The sequence below is a fragment of the Phyllobates terribilis genome, unplaced genomic scaffold (assembly GCF_046119375.1).
Source record: "Phyllobates terribilis strain yellow unplaced genomic scaffold, ASM4611937v1 Scaffold_9__5_contigs__length_417890890, whole genome shotgun sequence".
NCBI lineage: Eukaryota > Metazoa > Chordata > Amphibia > Anura > Dendrobatidae > Phyllobates > Phyllobates terribilis.
Genome location: NW_027362769.1, coordinates 286,303,676 through 286,320,963, shown reverse-complemented (window position 1 = coordinate 286,320,963; position 17,288 = coordinate 286,303,676). Strand labels below are relative to the sequence as shown.

Sequence of the window (17,288 nt, the reverse complement as noted above, 5' to 3'; positions counted from 1 at the left end):
AGTGCCACATAGTCTTCTTTTCTTGTGATGCCATCTATTTTATGATGTGCACCAGTTCCTCTTGCAGCAAAATAACCCCACAACATGATGCTGCCACCCCCTGTGTTTCACAGTTGGGATGGTGTTCTTAGGCTTCCAAGCTTCTCCCTTTTTCCTCCAAATGTAACAATGGTCATTATGCCCAAAAAGTTCAATTTTAGTTTCATCAGACCACAGGACATGTCTCCAAAAATTAAGGTACGTGTTCCTGTGTGCATTTGCAAACATTAATCTGGCTTTTTTATGTTTCTTTTGGAGTAATGGCTTCTTCCTGGCAGAGTGGCATTCCAGCCCATGATGATACAGTACTTGTTTCACTGTGGATATTGACACACTCTTACCAGATTCCGCCATCATCTTCACAAGGTCTTTTGCTTTTGTCCTTGGGTTGATATGCACATGTCAGACCAAAGCACGCTCATCTATGGCACACAGAACAAGTCTCCTTCCTGAATGGAATGGTGGCTGGACATTCCCATCTTGTTTGTACTTGCGTATAATTGTTTGTACAGGTGAACGAGGCACCTTCAGGTATCTTAAAATTGTACCCAAGGATGAGCCAGACTTGTGCAAGTCTACAATTCTCTTCCTGATATCTTGGCTGATTTCTTTAGACTTTCCCAAGATGCTACACAAAGCAGTGTGTTTCAGGTGTGCATTAAAATGCATCCACAGGTGTGTCTCTAACTCGATGTTGCCAAAAAACTATCAGAAGCTAACAAACACATGGCATTATCATATGGGCAGTCCAGAATTGTTTAACGGCATAGTAATCTTAGTGTATGTAAACTTTTGACTTTGTAGTAAGTAATAAAAATGCCTTAAACATTCTCTCTCTCTCATTATTCTGGCATTTGGCAAATATTAAATATTATGGTAATCCTAATTGATCTAAAATGGGAAAGTGTTTTCTGATTTCGTCAGATATTGAGAAAAACATGCATATGTGTCTTTTTATATAGTGTATGTAAACTTCTGGTTGCAACTGTACACACACACACACACACAGCAGCATGAAGGTGAGTTGTTCTGTTGTTCTGGGTGCTTAGCACTTAGACAGCTAGCAGGAAAGTCTCGGGCTTCATGTTGGCGTTAGTTGACCAGTTTGTTGCAGTGACGGATTTGTGTATAGATGTACATCACGACCAGCAATAGAACCGGACACACAATAGGATCTAGTGCAAAAATAAAATCTCAGCACAGAGTTATGTGGTAGTGACCTACAGCCTGCCCATCAATTCAGAACAATAAGAATGAAGATGGAGCAAAAAAGGCAGATGGTAAACGCATCATCATAGATTTACTATAGCTAAAAACAGCCAATACAATAATTGGTTTGCTCCTGCGGGCAGAGGTTAGGTGAAACCGCACAACCCCTTTAACGTCAAACTTCTACCCTACTGCATTAATAATAGAAAGTAGAATCACTTGAATTAACAGAAAAAGAACATACCCAATACTATACTATAGAGAGATTCTGATAGCAGTATGTCCTCTTCTAATTGCTAAAAACAACAGGAACTGTTATTAAACAGAAAAAAATAAAATCGATATAAAATATTATACATAGTGACCACATTTCCCCAGAGATCCAGTGCCATTGCTGTGCTGGTCCTCCCGGCCCCTATTTATAAGCAATAGACTTATGACTGCTGTAGTGTATAAGTGGTATCAGCAGCGATGTGGCAGACTACTGGTCCTCATGGCTTCCACTGCCGAGTGGTGATGCTAGTAGTATGGTAGGTGATCGCTGCAGCCAATGACTGGCTGCACTGGTCACATACCAGCTGCGTGTGAACAAAGATCTGCAGAACCATCAGAGAGTCAGCGCTGAATTTACAGGTAAATTAAGAGGCAGTAAATGACTATTAGTATTGTGGGCATCCATGACAGAACTACATAAGTGAAGAATTGCAGCATCCTTGCAGAATATGCTGGTAAATGCACCAATTTGCAACCCTAACTTACCTCTGTGCAGTAGTGGTAATCGCATCAATAACCTCCATAATTCTGTGCAGAGCTGAATCGGTGCCAATTGTCATATCAGTACCACAGAAGTCATTGTCAATGGAGCCCACCAGTCCCACAATATTTAAGTGAGAATATTTTGCAGCAAAATCTTCAGTTATTTTTCCTGTAATAAAATAAGGTACCATAAATCTTATACGTGGCTCCAACAACAGTGTATGGCATTAGCAATGGTTAAGGTGTATGTCCACAGATAAGTAACACACAGCGGATTTTCCACCACACATTTGCATGTGGAAATCCATTGTGTACTATAGTACCAGCACAGACATCACATCCACACACACAGGAGAAAATGATCAGCATTAGTTGCCCTGAGGGTTTGGAAATTACACGATGGCAATTTATGCTGCAGATTTATGGTCTTGTGATGCAAAGAGTGAAATATGGGAAAAACTGCAGCATTTCTGCAAAAGAAAAAAAAATCTGCAGATCAATCCCATGTGGATGTGCCCTAAGGAATTAAACACTTCAATTCAGAATACAAGGTCCCAACGCAAGCTAACGGGTGACATTAGGCAATCACTATGCATACCTATCATACAGTCTTCAACAAATATGAGAATTACAAATACCACAGCAATATCACATTGGTAGAGACAGGTTTTCCTGTACTCTACAATATGACGGCTTCCATGCACACCATCAGTCTGGATGCCACACTTTAACAACCATGGACTTATTCTGCGTTTTTAGGGTAGGTTCCCAGGAGCATAATTTGAGTCCAAGTGCGGTCTGTAAAAACCGGACCAACGTTATTCAGTGGTGCACAGCTCGGATGAGAGATTTTTATTTTTTTCACTGGCGATATTTGCACGTGGGAGAAAGAAAAAAAAATATCAGCTAGCAGCATACATTAGTTTCCTCCATGTGTTGGATGAGAGGACAACAACAACAAAAAGGAGGGAAAAAAAGAATTAGATGCCATATAGCGGCACCATATAGCATCCATTGCAATCACTTAACAGAGAAAACTGTAGATGATTCTTTACATGATGTAATTCAGAGTGAATGCCATCAGAAGGGCATCAAACTATTATGGCATGCTATGAAGAAAGGTAGGCCAATAATGAGATGAGATCATTAGTAGCCGGATTCTTTTAGATTTTATTATGCTTTATCTTTTAAATAGTGTTTCTATGTAATACAAATTAAAGGGAACCTGTCAGGTCCGATAATGCTATGAACCTGCATATGTAGCGTTAATCTGCAGGTTAATAGCGTTATTGGACCTGACAAGTTCCCTATGACCTCCCTTTAATCTGGGAGACGAGTCATATAAAAAAGGCAGAGATGATCACAAAAAAAATAAAAAATGGAAGAATTTTACAATGCTTTATGTAATTCTATGCCTGGTGCATAAAGCTGTCTTTTTTATATCTTCACTATCACTGAACATCAAGGGCCTGATTCAATCAATCTGTTTTCGCCACAATTCTGGCATAAAAAAAACCCAAAAAATACTTGAAAGGGCCACAAAATTCAAGGGCCAATCCAAGTTGCACAAAAATGCTGCAACTTGAAGGTTTTATGCCATTCCCGGTCAGCTTTGCTAACTTAGCTAATTGCACCCAACAAATCCATCAGAATCTAAGTAACAAAAGTGGCGTAACTTACAACAACAATGTATATCAGTCCATGGCTGCCACACGTCTGATGGTGGCAAACGGCAATTGAAAGAGGCGCACACCACTTAATGAATTTGTCACATTTCACCCCAGTACTCTCATACTTAAGACCGGCCTCAGTGTTAATCAGGCCATAGTGTATAGTGACAATTTTAATCACCCGTACTTACCTCCTTTAACCAGTTCTTCAAGCAGACCTTTCCACTCCTTTCTAAAAATATTTGCTCCAGTTAAACTTCCATCACCACCAATGACACATAAATTTGTTATGCCATGCTGAACAAGATTAAAGGCGGCCGACAAACGGCCTTCGTGAGTGGTAAATGCCTTACACCGCGCACTACCAATGATCGTGCCGCCCTACAAAAGAAAATAAAGAAGCTAATAGACAACATGAACAACTAAGTGAGTGAAAGCAAACATCACATTTACAGTTTAAGGCTGCGTTCACACATTGCGTATTTCCCTGCGTTCTTTTACGCTGCGTATTTTCCTGCGTTTTTTAAAGCAGGTAAAAAAAGCACCTCCATTCACACACTGCGTAAAAAAGCGCAGCAAAAAACGCAGTGTGAAAATGAAGGGTGACATGTGTAATGTCACACTTCATTTCAGTGTGACATGTGTACTGTCTGTGTCTATGTGTCCTGTGTGTGTCCCTAGCAGTGTATGTACAGACTATGGATACTCACCTACCCGATGCATGAGAGACGCGTCTGCTCCGTCCCGCGCTTGCAGCATCTGCCGTGAAGCGATCAGCTGACTGTCAGCTGACCGGCTTGTAATCAGCTGACCGGAAGCCGGTTACAAGCCGGTTAGCTAACAGCTGATCGGCTCACCGGCAGATGCTGGAAGCGCGGGATTGGAGAGTAGCGGACCGGACGCCTCTCCCCTGACATCGGGTAGGTGAGTATCCATCCTGCGCCTCCGTAAAAAAGCGATGGAATTACGCAGTGTGTGAACACCGCTGCGTAATTCCATCGCTTATAATGGGCACAACAGAGAGAAAGCGCAGGACGCAGCTGCGTAAAGAATTGACATGCCAATTCTTTACGCAACTGCGCTTTCCCGCTGCATAAAATCACACAGTGTCTGAACGGCAAAGTGAATTTCCCATTCACTTTGCTGGCAGACACAAAGCACAGAGTATTTTCAAAAAGCGCGCTCAAAAAAGTGCGCGAAAATACGCAATGTGTGAACGCAGCCTAAAGGCTATGTTCACAAGTTGCGTTTTTTTTCTGCAGGCAAAACTTGCTCTCTTGGCAGTAAAGAAACTGCTTACAAAAAGCAGGTTTTGCTGCATTTTTCAGGATCCCAAAGTTTAGCTTTGCTTCCACCACAAAAGCACGAATACAGGTCACCAATGCAAGACTTCTGTTCATCTAAAAATACACATTACAAATTTAACAGCTCGGGGAGGTAAGTTGGTCAGGAATAGTTTACCTAAGACATTAGCAGAGCATTGAGTTTGTAGGACACTATATACTTTCACACTTTGGTTGGCCATTGAGTTGCTCAGGTATTGTTCACTTCATACCTTAGTCAGCCAATGTTTACTTTGTACGCATCACTAATTTTAATTTAAAGGGGTTTTTCCACGAACAAAAGTATATTTTAATCAGTAGATCTTGGAATAATAATAATTTCCACAATTGGATGTGTTTAAATAAAATGTTCCTGTGCTGAGATAATCTTATAAATGTGCCCCTGCTGTGTACTGTGTAATAGCTGTGTCTGACCGTACAGGGACATGGTCTGATCATACCACAGCTCCTGGGCAGAGGAGGACGCAAAAGAGTATACAGACAGAACAGCCGGGGATCACAGCTGATTCATTCTGTGAGGTAAAACATTTCACTGCCTGTTTTTAAACAATGTGTGTGCATGAGATTTCTGAAATCTCATAGCTTTTGCTGGTACTGTAAATGCAGTTTTCAATTTACATAAATTTGCATAAAAAAAAAAACACACAGCAAAAACGCAACGTGTGAACATAGCCTTAATGCCCAAGAATACTGGGGGGAATGCAGCAGTACGGAGACGCTCAATAACTAAGTCCACGTCATACACCGAGGGAGCCGACCAGCTAGGTCCAACCACTGCTGATTAACCACTGAAATGCCACTGTCAATCTCTGGCAGAGGCATTTAAGTGGTGCGACCCAGTTGGAGCATCCGTTCCAGTGTCCATCAGCCACCTCTGTACTTCAATACAGAAGCATTGCAATGTATAGTACAAGCAATCAAATAATGGCAGGTTCATGTCCCACATGGGACAGCAAATGTAAACTGAAAAGAAAAAAGAAAACCACATTTGTTATCGTCAGGTCAGTAAACGTCCAATCAATTAAAATATACATTTACCTGTAAACAAAGAAAAAAAAAGCAAAACATGAATTGCAGGATTTTTTTTTCAGTTACAGCACCTCTACTCCAAAAATGCAACAGAGAATTATACCAATAAACTATAAAAGTGCTCCATGCAAAAAAAAAAAAAAAATCAAACACTCCCACAGCTCCATTGAGAGAGGAAAAAAATATGATAGCTCCAGGTCTCAAATAGGGATACAAACACATTTTTTGTGTGTTCAGAATTTTAGTAGCCAACTAGCAAAGACAGCTAAAACCCTTCCCTAATAGAGAAGGCAAAAACAGTTATGACCGTCTCTGCCTTCCTGAGTGCTATGTTATACAGAGAAGAAACTGTAATGAAGCTCCCATCCCAGCCATCAAGTACTTAGGGAAGCTGCTGTAGGATGCAATTTCCCTGGAACCGAGACCATACATCAGCCATACAGTGAAGAACCCATTAACAAAAAAAAATTCTAGCACTTCCCACCATCCGTCTACACAGAAGTGTGTCCATATCAGCTGCCATCTGCTATCTCAGTAACATCGGCATGAGAAAATAATCACAGATGTGAGCTGCCCCATAGAATAACACTAGTCCGAGTGCTATGCGATGTTTTATTGCATATCACTTGGCCGTGTTATGCGGTAGTGTGACTCAGGACTGAGTCAGGATCTAAATCCCATTGAACACTTGTGGAGAGATCTTAAAATTGCTGTTGGGAGAGCGGACCTTTCAAATATGAGAGACCTGGAGCAGTTTGCAAAAGAAGAGTGGTCCAAAATTCCAGCTGAGAGGTGTAAGAAGCTTGTTGATGGTTATAGGAAGTGATTGATTGCAGTTATTTATTACAAAGGGTGTGCAACCAAATATTAAAGTTGAGGGGGTCAACAATTTTGTTCGGCCCATTTTTGGGGTTTTGTGTGAAATTATGTACAATTTGCCTTTTTTTGATTTGTTCCAATACACACAAAAGGAATACACGTGTATAATAAAACATGTGTAATTGCAATAATATTCTGGAAGAAATGCTTCATTATCTGGAACAATTTCAAGGGTACCAAAACTTTCAAGCCATGACTGTATATTACAAAATTGCTTCTTTGCATGTGTACTATTGATTTATGAAAAAAATTTAAAACGATGCTTACCCTTTAATATATACTCTTCAATATATATAAATTATTTGCATAACTGAACATGAATAAAAACTTTAAAAGGCTTTAAATCCACATGTACAGATTTAAAAACCTGTCAGCTGTTTAATGCTGCCCAAAGTAAAGGCAGCATGAATCAGAACCTGGCTGCACGACTGCAGAAATGTACCATGTATTATTGTTTGAAACGGTCCGCAAGTCAGTAACAATATAGTTTGAAGATCTGGCCAATGACCATAGGTATAGATGAGACTAGTCCAACATCCACCCGGCCAGCTTCTTCCAGCACCGCTCTAGGTGATTGACAGGTCTTTCCCACTGTACACACATGGGAGAGACGCGCCAATCAACTAGGGTGAAGACAGAATAGTCTTGACTTTGGCTATGGTCCCCAGCCAGGTCTTCAAACTACTTTATCTGAAACGCCAGAGAATTTGAGACAAAAATATACCTGGCTTTAATCATGGAGCCAGGCTCTGATTCCTGCTGCCCTTGGTTAGGCAGCATGAATCAGGTGACAGGTTCCCTTTAAAAGTACAATAACTACCTGCACACTGAAATGGGCAATTTTTATAGTCTTCTGAACTTACCATCTGGATTATGTTTGACACACTTAGCCAATTTGCTTGTTTAATACAATCACCACCTTCAACCAAGCCTTCATAGCCCTATGAGGAGAATATAATGTTACTAAACAATGCAGATAAAAAATGTAAAATTATTCATAACTTGGCCACTTCAGTGTGAAATTCAACTTGCTCAATCTTTTTGAGATATATTTGGTTTATTCACCTCACTAACTGTGGAATAAGACCTATCACCTCCTAGTAAACACCATGAATCTTCTCTCAAAGAAATAGGAAAACAGAAAAAAAATATTAGGAAATTCAGTGATGGAAGCTCTTGCCCTCTAAGTAACAGATGAAAATTGGGCTCTGCACTCTCTGGGTGTTTTGACGGCTGGGCGTGACTCCCTGCTTCTGGTTGAGGAGATCCCACTGTGTGTGGGGAGACTGGGAGGGGGCAGCTGGATACATGTCATATCGGTGCTGGTCTTTTACTCCATACTGGATGTAGTTATACAAGAGATCTACAGTGGATTCGAGTACAATATGGAGCAGCAAGAGGAAGCTAGAAACTGCAGGAACAAAGCTTCACCTGACTGCATTATGGCTGTCTGTGTGTAGGTAGTGAGAGTCTCAGATTAACCCCTACAAGCAGGTATTCCATATAAAACCACTGTATCCTCCTTTATTTGGGCTGCATAATACACAGGGACATGGCTAATAAATAATGTTGGGACTGTTGGCTGATTCTCCCATTTGTATTTTATAGACCAGTGAGTTAATAAAACTGTGAACCGGACCAAATCCTGCCAGATCTAAGCACAAGGCTCTGCTTTATTATTAGGAAGACAACTAACCAAAAATGACACAATATATTACACCAGATAATTCATTAATCTTCAATATAAAATTCTCTCAAAAGGAGTATATGATCATATACTCCTTGAGAAAGCCATCCGGCGAAATGGCGTTGGAGGTGGTGGGGCCTAGCCATATGGTATTTATATTGAAGTTATTCCCTTCTATGTGTTTACTTTAGCACTTTTGATGCATTTTTAGCACTTTAATATATATCCACTGTGATTTAATTATTTATTTTTGGGTAGCTATCATATGTATCTGTTTGCACTGTGCACTTTAACACATAGTCTGGATTTGTCATTTATGATTTGCCCTTATGTTGATCTATGCCCCACAACAAATTAATTATTGGGTATTTATTATACTATATATCCCTGAGTCTGTCTTCCTGTAATTATGTCTTTTGATCTATATGTGTATATTTATTAAATGAATAATTTTAAAATGATCGAGTGGTTGTTCATTGTTTTTTGAGAGTCATTTAATATTAGGAAGTTATATGGAATCAGCTTCCCCTCCTCCTCACTGTTGATATCTCGAAGAGAATCTCATCAGATTTTGCATTTATTCTGGTAAAGTGGAGGTAAAGCCGGCGTCCATGTAATACTGATCTTTTTATTTAATATACTGTATATATAATTTTATTGTGCACAAAGATACAGGCAATTGGACACGTCCCTGCCACAGATGGCAGGATAAAAGGTCATCGAGGGTCATCATGCCATAAACGGCCCGCAGGCCTGAGGTTCCCCACCCCTGCTTTACTGCATGCTCACCGCTCTATGAAGCTGGATGGATCTGACCAGTCTTATCCCAACTTGCTCAGTTTGGACCAGTGGTGCAACCATGCTGCTGGTCTGACCTGTCAATCTTCAGCAGTGAAGCACGCCACCACTAACAAAGCAGGAAAGCCAGGAGTGGTGCACTCTGAAAATTCAACTTGAGAAAACCCCTTTAACAGGCCAAAAACAGAAGCCAATAAAAGGCCTTTAGAGGAAAAAAAAAGAAGGGCCAGATAGTGCTCTAGGGCCAGATAGTGCTCTAGGGCCAGATAGTGCTCTAGGGCCAGATAGTGCTCTAGGGCCAGATAGTGCTCTAGGGCCAGATAGTGCTCAGTCTGTGCTGAGAAAATCACAGCATGCACTACTAGTTTTCTCAGCCCAAAGTCCATAAAAAAGGGAACACATGCAGATGCAAAACAGGTTCATCATTTGTCTGAATACTGCATTAGAGAACCACTATCTGAATAGTACAAGGTGCGTGATGTAAAGACTACACACCCCAGACGTTACAGAAGACAGGGAATGGTAGAGACATTTCAGCTGTAAAGCCACTAGATCTGTGGATGGAGCTCCACAGCTGTACCTGAGAGCCAGCAGAAGGGTAGGATCACAGATTATACAGGCAGGAGAATGCTTTATAGAGGAGATGTCATCTGTAATACCTCATATACGTGGAAAACTTTAGCTCCAACATAAATAGCCATTCGAGTCACAGCACGGACCGCAGCGTTCATTCCTGTTAGGGGAAAAAAGAAGCTATTGTAAAATATTATCAGAAAAGTCAGGGCCTCAAGCCAATGTCACATGAACACATGGTGAATACGACCCCAATAACCCCATAATTGCGGGTACGGCACTGCTTTCACTGTGAGAATACCATCCACCCTTCAGGCAGCACGTTATAGAGATGAACAGACCGATGTATACAATCGTTGTGGGAAAAGCCTCAGTATAAGGCCTTATTCAGATGGCCAGTTTTTACTTGTGTGTGAAAACAAAGACAGATTTTCATCAGCGCTGAATCAGAATTTCCGCAGCGCTTGGTCACTGTGTCCATCATTAGAATCAATGATTTTCTCCAACGCTCCCCAAAATTTGCACAGCTTCTCCAACCCATTAAAATGTTAAAAATAGACAGTACCTCATTTTCACGGACCCATAGACTTGTACAGGTGATTTAGATTTGTCACTCGTATCAAAAATGGACATGTCGCCATGATTTTTTTTTGCAGACACACAGTCCACAAAAAACAGCATTGTAAACAGCATTATAGCCTATAATGGGTATGTGTTCTAGCCATCAAATTCACAGATGGTACACATACATGCAAAAAGGAAGTCTGAATGAAGGCCTAACTTGTATTTTATCCACTGAAATCCCTTCTAATCTTGGGCTTTTCAGTCATGTGGGCAGTGATAATCAGGGATTGATCGCCATCTCTGTACGCACACTAAACATCGATTACATTGGCTGATTATTAAGAATGCTCATTTCCCAAAAATTAGTGTAAGCAGGCTGCCAAACACCCAACAAATGAACAGAATGCTTCTCTGTAGGGTGAAATGATTAAAGGGAATCTGTCAGCAAGTTTTTGCCATGTAATCTGAGGACCCAATGAGGTAGGGGTCAAAACACAGAATTCAGCTATGTGTCACTTGTCAAGCTGGGTGTTTACTTACAGTGAAGGTTTTATCACTGCGACATTATCATTGCTGGGAGCAGCTGGCCGAACACTGGTCCAACTACAACCCCTCCTGTGATAAGCAGCTGTCTATAGACCATGTTCATAGAGAAACATCAGGGATTTTTCATATGGAATAAACCTATTTATAGGTCACTACTCAGTACATACTTATTTACACAGACATAGGCATATAGAAAGCTTCAACACGAACGAGTATATTAACGAGTATATATCATCTTTATTAATTATATAAAATACAACCAACAATTAAAAATTAAGTGCTGCTCTAAAGAAGCGGGGATACACAGTATTTTTTTTTATTAACTACATGCATAGATTGCAGTGTTCAGATAAATAGTACACACGTGATCATGACAGTAAGGCCACAGCCCCACTATCAGTATTTGGTCAGTATTCAGTCAGTATTTTTTCTCAGGAGTGGGAGCCAAATCCAGGAGTGGGTGATAAATGCAGAATTGGTGACTTGTTTCTATTATACCTTTTCTCTGATTGTTCCTCATCTGCTTTTGGCTCCCAATACTGACCAAATACTGATAGTGGGGCCGTGGCCTAAAAAGTGTAGTTTTACTTCAAGTAAGGGATACAGAATTAATAGTGTTATAAGTATTCTTATACAAACATGATCCTGGGAGTAATAATTATTAGTCACATTTACTTCAAGAAGATGTCCACTACTTATACATTGATGCTCTATCCGTAGGGTAGGGTATCAATGTCTGATGGGCCAGTATCCAGCACCCGCACCCCTGCCAATCAGCTAATATCTGTGTAGGTGACCGTTGGCCGGAAGTGCTTACTTGCTGAGCTTGGCCGTCTAGTTCTAGTGGCCAGTGCTGGGTACTACACATCCGCCTCCTATTCAATTCAATGGGAGGCAGATGTGTAGTACCCCGATGCGCCAAAAAACTAAATGGCCAAGCTCAGCAAGAAAGTACTTCCGGCTGGTGGATAGGGCATCAATGTACAAGTAATGGACAACCACTTTAAACATTAAATCAACAGAACAGTTGACTATACCATCCAACACTAAAATTAGTGGTTTGATAAAGCTAAGTAACAAATTGTACAGATAATTTGGGTGAATGAAACACTCACAAATGAGTATATAGCGTACAGAACTATACTTAATAGCAAGATCAAACTATATCAGTCTATGCAGCCAGTTACAATAAATGAAACACATAAGTTGTAATTAGTAGAGTGCAATCCCTGCACGCCCCAACGCACGTTTCGTCCTTTCTTCGTCAGGGGGCGTGAAAAAATGGCAAATTGGACATCATTTCACTCAAGACCCCAAAAACGGTCAGGACAGAAATTTTTGGCGGCACCTTTCCAAAATTGTGGGTAAACAACTTTGTTTCAAGCATGTGATGCTTGTTCAAACTCACCTGTGGCAAGTACCAGGCATGGGCAATATGAAAATCACATCTGAAACCAGATAAAAAGGGAAGAAGTTGACTTAATATTTGCATTGTGTGTCTGTGTGTGCCACACTAAGCATGGAGAACAGAAAGAGGAGAAGAGAACTGTCTGAGGACTTGGGAATCAAATTTGTTGAACAATATCAACAATCTCAAGGTTATAAGTTCCACTGAAATTCAAGCTGTCCTGTAGGCTCAGGGTACATCCGTTTCAGAGCAAACTATGAGTTGACTTTTGAATGTAATGAAACGCTATGGCATGAGACCGAGGAGGACACCACTGCCATAATGTACGTGAGTAAGACAAAATTCTTCTGGGAAAGTATATTGTGGACAGAGGAGACCAAAACAGAGCTTTTTGGTAAAGCACATCATTCTACTGTTTACCGAAAGCAGAATTAGAAAAGAAAAGAACACAGTACCTACAGTCTAATATGGTGGAGGGTCAAAGAATTTTTGGAGTTGTTTTGCCTCTGGCACTGGGTGTCTTGATTGTGTGCAAAGCATCATGAAATCTAAAGACTAGCAAAGAATTGTAGTGCCCAGTGTCAGAAAACTGGGTTTGCGTCCTAAGCCATGGGTCATCCAGCAGGACAATGACTCCAAACATACTTTAAGAAGTACCCAGAAATGGATGGAAACAAAAGTTCTGGAGAGTTCTGAAGAGGCTAGCAATGAGTCTGGATCTAAATCTCATTGAACACATGTGGAGAGATCTTAAAATTGCAGTTGGGAGAAGGCACCCTTCAAATATGAGAGACCTGGAGCAGTTTGCAAAAGGAGAGTGGTCCAAAATTCCAGTTGAGAGCTGTAAGACGTTTGTTGACGGCTAGAGGAAGCGATTGATTGCAGTTATCTATTCCAAAGGGTGTGGAATCAAATATTAAGTTGAGAGTGCCAACAAATTTGTCCATCCCATTTTTGGGTTTTTTTGTGTGAAAAGACCGTGGGCCTCAGGGAAATGGCCGTCGAGATCTCAATCTGCACATGCATCGGCTCGGGAAGCCGTTTCCCTGTAGATCATGGCTTCAGGAAGATGGCCAAGGCCGTCGGAAAAGCAATGCACTCCGCTCTGCCTGACCGACAAACCAGCCCTGCAGCATCTCATCGCTTCTGCCACTGCAGGCTTCCTGAGAGAGGGACCCCGCTTCCTGCGATCCAGCTCCACTACCACCGCAACTTCCCGGTAAGCTGCGTTCGGACCATAAGACGCACCATCCATTTTCTCCCAAATTTTGGGGAAAAAAAGTGCGTCTTATGGTCCGAAATATACAATCTGTGTAATTTGCCTTTTTTTCTCAGTTTTTTTTGTGTCATTCCAATACACACAAAGGAAATAAAAAGGAAAAAACATGTGTATAACAAAACATATATGTGTATTTGACATTTATAGAAAAATTACAAAACAAATGATATGTATATCTTTAAGTATCAAAAACATGTAGAATATAAGTCTGTATAAATATACATATAGTTATCTTGGATATACATGTAAGTGGACAGTAAATGCAAACAGGGCAAGTTGGTAAAAATGCAAACAGAGCCTAAAGGAGGAGAAAGCTGACCAAAAAGTCCATGAATCACTCTCCTTTAAAGATCCAGCACTTTATTAGGGATGAAGGCAATAGAAAAAACATGCGTCGGGGTAATACAAGTACCAACGGTTTATCCTTATACTAGATGGTGGCCCGATTCTAACGCATCGGGTATTCTAGAATAGGTATGCGGCCGACCGGGCGCAATCAGCAGAGCGGTATTTAAATTTGGCGCCAAAATCGCTGATTGGTCGAGGCCGGCCACCGCGACCAATCAGCAGAGCGGAGTTTAAATTTGGCGCCAATACTGCTGATTGGTCACGACCACCGGCCGCGACCAATCAGCAGAGCGTTGTTTAAATTTGGCGCCAATCTCGCTGATTGGTCGCGTCTGCCGTCCGCTACCAATCAGCAGAGCGGTGTTTAAATTTGTCGCCAATAATGCTGGTTATTCGTGACCGGTAACCGCGACCAATGAGCAGAGCGGTGTTTAAATTTGGCGCCAATATCGCTGATTGGTCGCGGCCGGCGGTCGCGACCAATCAGCAGAGCGGGGTTTAAATTTGGCGCCAATACTGCTCATTGGTCGCGGAAGGCGACCGCGACCAATCAGCAGAGCGTTGTTTAAATTTGGCGCCAATCTCGCTGATTGGTCGCTGACGTCAGACGCGACCAATCAGCAGAGCGTTGTTTAAATTTGGCGCCAATCTCGCTGATTGGTCGCGGTGGCTGGCCGCGATTAATCAGCACAGCGGCGTTTAAATTTCCCGGCCATCTCGCTGATTGGTCGCGGTGGCCGGCCGCGACAAATCAGCAGAGCGGCGTTTAAATTTGCCGCCCATCTCGGTGATTGGTCGCGGCCGGCCACCGCGACCAATCAGCGTCGTATTAGCGATGACCGGGGAGCGGCGCTGCTTGTGCGGCTACTTCCTCATGGAGATGAGCGGCTGATCGTAGCAGAAGTATCCCGACCGGCGGCGCCGCTCCCCGGTCCTCTGTTCACACTTGCTGTCGGGAGATCAGCGGGCCAAGCCGCTGATTTTCCGACATTAGCCGCATGGAGGTCAGCGGCGCCGGTCGGGGTAGTTGTGCTGCTAGCGCCGCTCATCTCCCCGCTGCATCGCCGCTGACCTCCGTCCGCCAGATGAGCCGCTAACGGCCGCCATCTTTTTTCAGAAATCCCGCGGTGCTGATTGGCCGCTGCCGGACCAATGAGCGACGCGGGATTTCCAGGACAGACAGGATAAGACAATTATATAGTAGATTTTTGATGGTATTGACAATCTTCGCCCTCCTTAGATATTGATAGCATTAGACCATTGCGTCATTACATATTACTTATGTCTAGCATACACACACATTATTAAGAATATATACGGTATGTCTTCACAACAATATAGTGGCCCATATTTTACTAGTTATTTGCTTTACTTGTATTTGGCTCTGTACACTCAATGCCTGCATGGATATTACACATCTCCCTTTAAATAAAGGATGTTTTTATAAATTTTATCTACATTTGGGTGTGCGCCCTTTATTTGCTTTGTACATCCGTCCCCCACCATCTTGTTCTCTAATAAAGTGTTCGTTCTTTAACCCCTTCATGCCATGGCTATTTTCTGTATTTTTGTTTTCTCCCGCTCTTCCAAGAGCCATAACTTTATTTTTCCATCAATATAGAAATATGAGGGCTTGTTTTTTGCAGGACGAGTTGTACTTTTCAGTGGCACCATTCATTCTACCACATGGTGTACTGGAAAACAAGAAAAAAAATTCCAAGTGCATTGCAATTGCAAAAAAAGTGCAATTTCACAATTGCTTTTTTGTTTTTGTTTGTTTTATCCATCATGTTCACTATATGGTAAAACGGACCTGCCAATACGATTCTCCATGTCTGTACGAGTACACAGATAACAAGCATGTATAGGGTTTTTGTTTTTTTTATTTAAGTTGTGAAAAAAAGATGGAAATTTGTAAGAAAAATTTTTTGCTTTTGTCGCCATTTTCTGAGACCCATAATATTTCCATTTTTCTGGATATGGGCTGAGGGCTTAATTTTTGTATCCTGAGCTGACATTTTTACTGATACCATTTGGGGGTAGTTGCGATGTTTTGATCGCCTCTTATTGCATTCTATTGCGGAGGCTAAAAAAAAAAAAAAAAAACATAATTCTGGCTTTTTGATTTTTTTTTCTTTACGCCATTCACTGATGGGATTAATTTATTTTATATATAAATATTTTACAGCGATACCAAATATTTGCCGTTTTTATTTGTTTTTTTTTTTCATTTTTAACCCCTTTACCCACCAAGGTGGTTTGCACGTTAATGACCAGGTCAATTTTTACAATTCTGACCACTGTCACTTTATAAGGTAATTACTCTGGAACGCTTCAACGGATCCCGCTGATTCTGAGACTGTTTTTTCGTGACATATTGTACTTCATGATAGAGGTAACATTTCTTTTACATCAGCACAATTTTGGAACCAAACGTTTTTTTCTGGTTTTTTTGTTAGGAAGTTAGTAAGGGTTAAAAGTTGACCAGCGATTTCTAATTTTTACAACAAAATTTACATAACCATTTTTTTAGGGACCACATCACACTTGAAGTGACTTTGAGGGGCCTTTATGACAGAAAATACCCAAAAAACTGCACCCCTCAAGGTGCTCAAAACCACATTCAAGAAGTTTATTAACCCTTCACGTGCTTCACAGGAATTTTTGGAATGTGGAAGAAAAAAAATGAACATTTAACTTTTTTCACAAAAATGTTACTTTAGACCTAAGTTTTTTTATTTTCGCAAGGGAAACAGGAAAAAATGGACCCCAAAATTTGTTGTTTAATTTCTCCTGAGCACGCCGATACCCCATATGTGGGGGAAACCCACTGTTTGGGAGCACGGCAGGGTTTGGAAGGGAAGGAGCGCCATTTTTCTTTTTGAATGTAAGATTTTCTTGAATAATTAGCGGACGCCATGTTGTGTTTGGGGAGCTCCTGATGTGCCTAAACAGTGGAAACTCCCCACAAGTGACACCATTTTGGAAACTAGACCCCTCAGGGAATTTTTTCTAGGTGTGTGGTGAGCACCTTGAACCCCCAGGTGCTTCACAGAAGTTTATAACATGGAGCCATGAAAAAAAATATAAAACTTTTTCCACAAAAATGATGTTTTAGCCTCATTTTTTTTTATTTTCACAAGGGTAAAAGGAGAAAATA

The 17,288-nt window shown here is 41.2% G+C and overlaps 1 protein-coding gene across 1 annotated transcript in view; it reads right to left on the bottom strand.

The window, feature by feature from the left end:
- PFKL (phosphofructokinase, liver type) overlaps positions 1–17,288 on the bottom strand; it is a 102,635-nt gene that overhangs the window by 78,289 nt on the left and 7,058 nt on the right. The window contains exons 2-5 of the mRNA XM_073647860.1: positions 10,070–10,143; positions 7,789–7,866; positions 3,866–4,055; positions 2,008–2,173 (exon numbers count right to left, since the gene is read on the bottom strand). Coding sequence (XP_073503961.1) covers positions 2,008–2,173; positions 3,866–4,055; positions 7,789–7,866; positions 10,070–10,143 — 508 coding nt within the window. The remainder of the gene's footprint in view (positions 1–2,007; positions 2,174–3,865; positions 4,056–7,788; positions 7,867–10,069; positions 10,144–17,288) is intronic.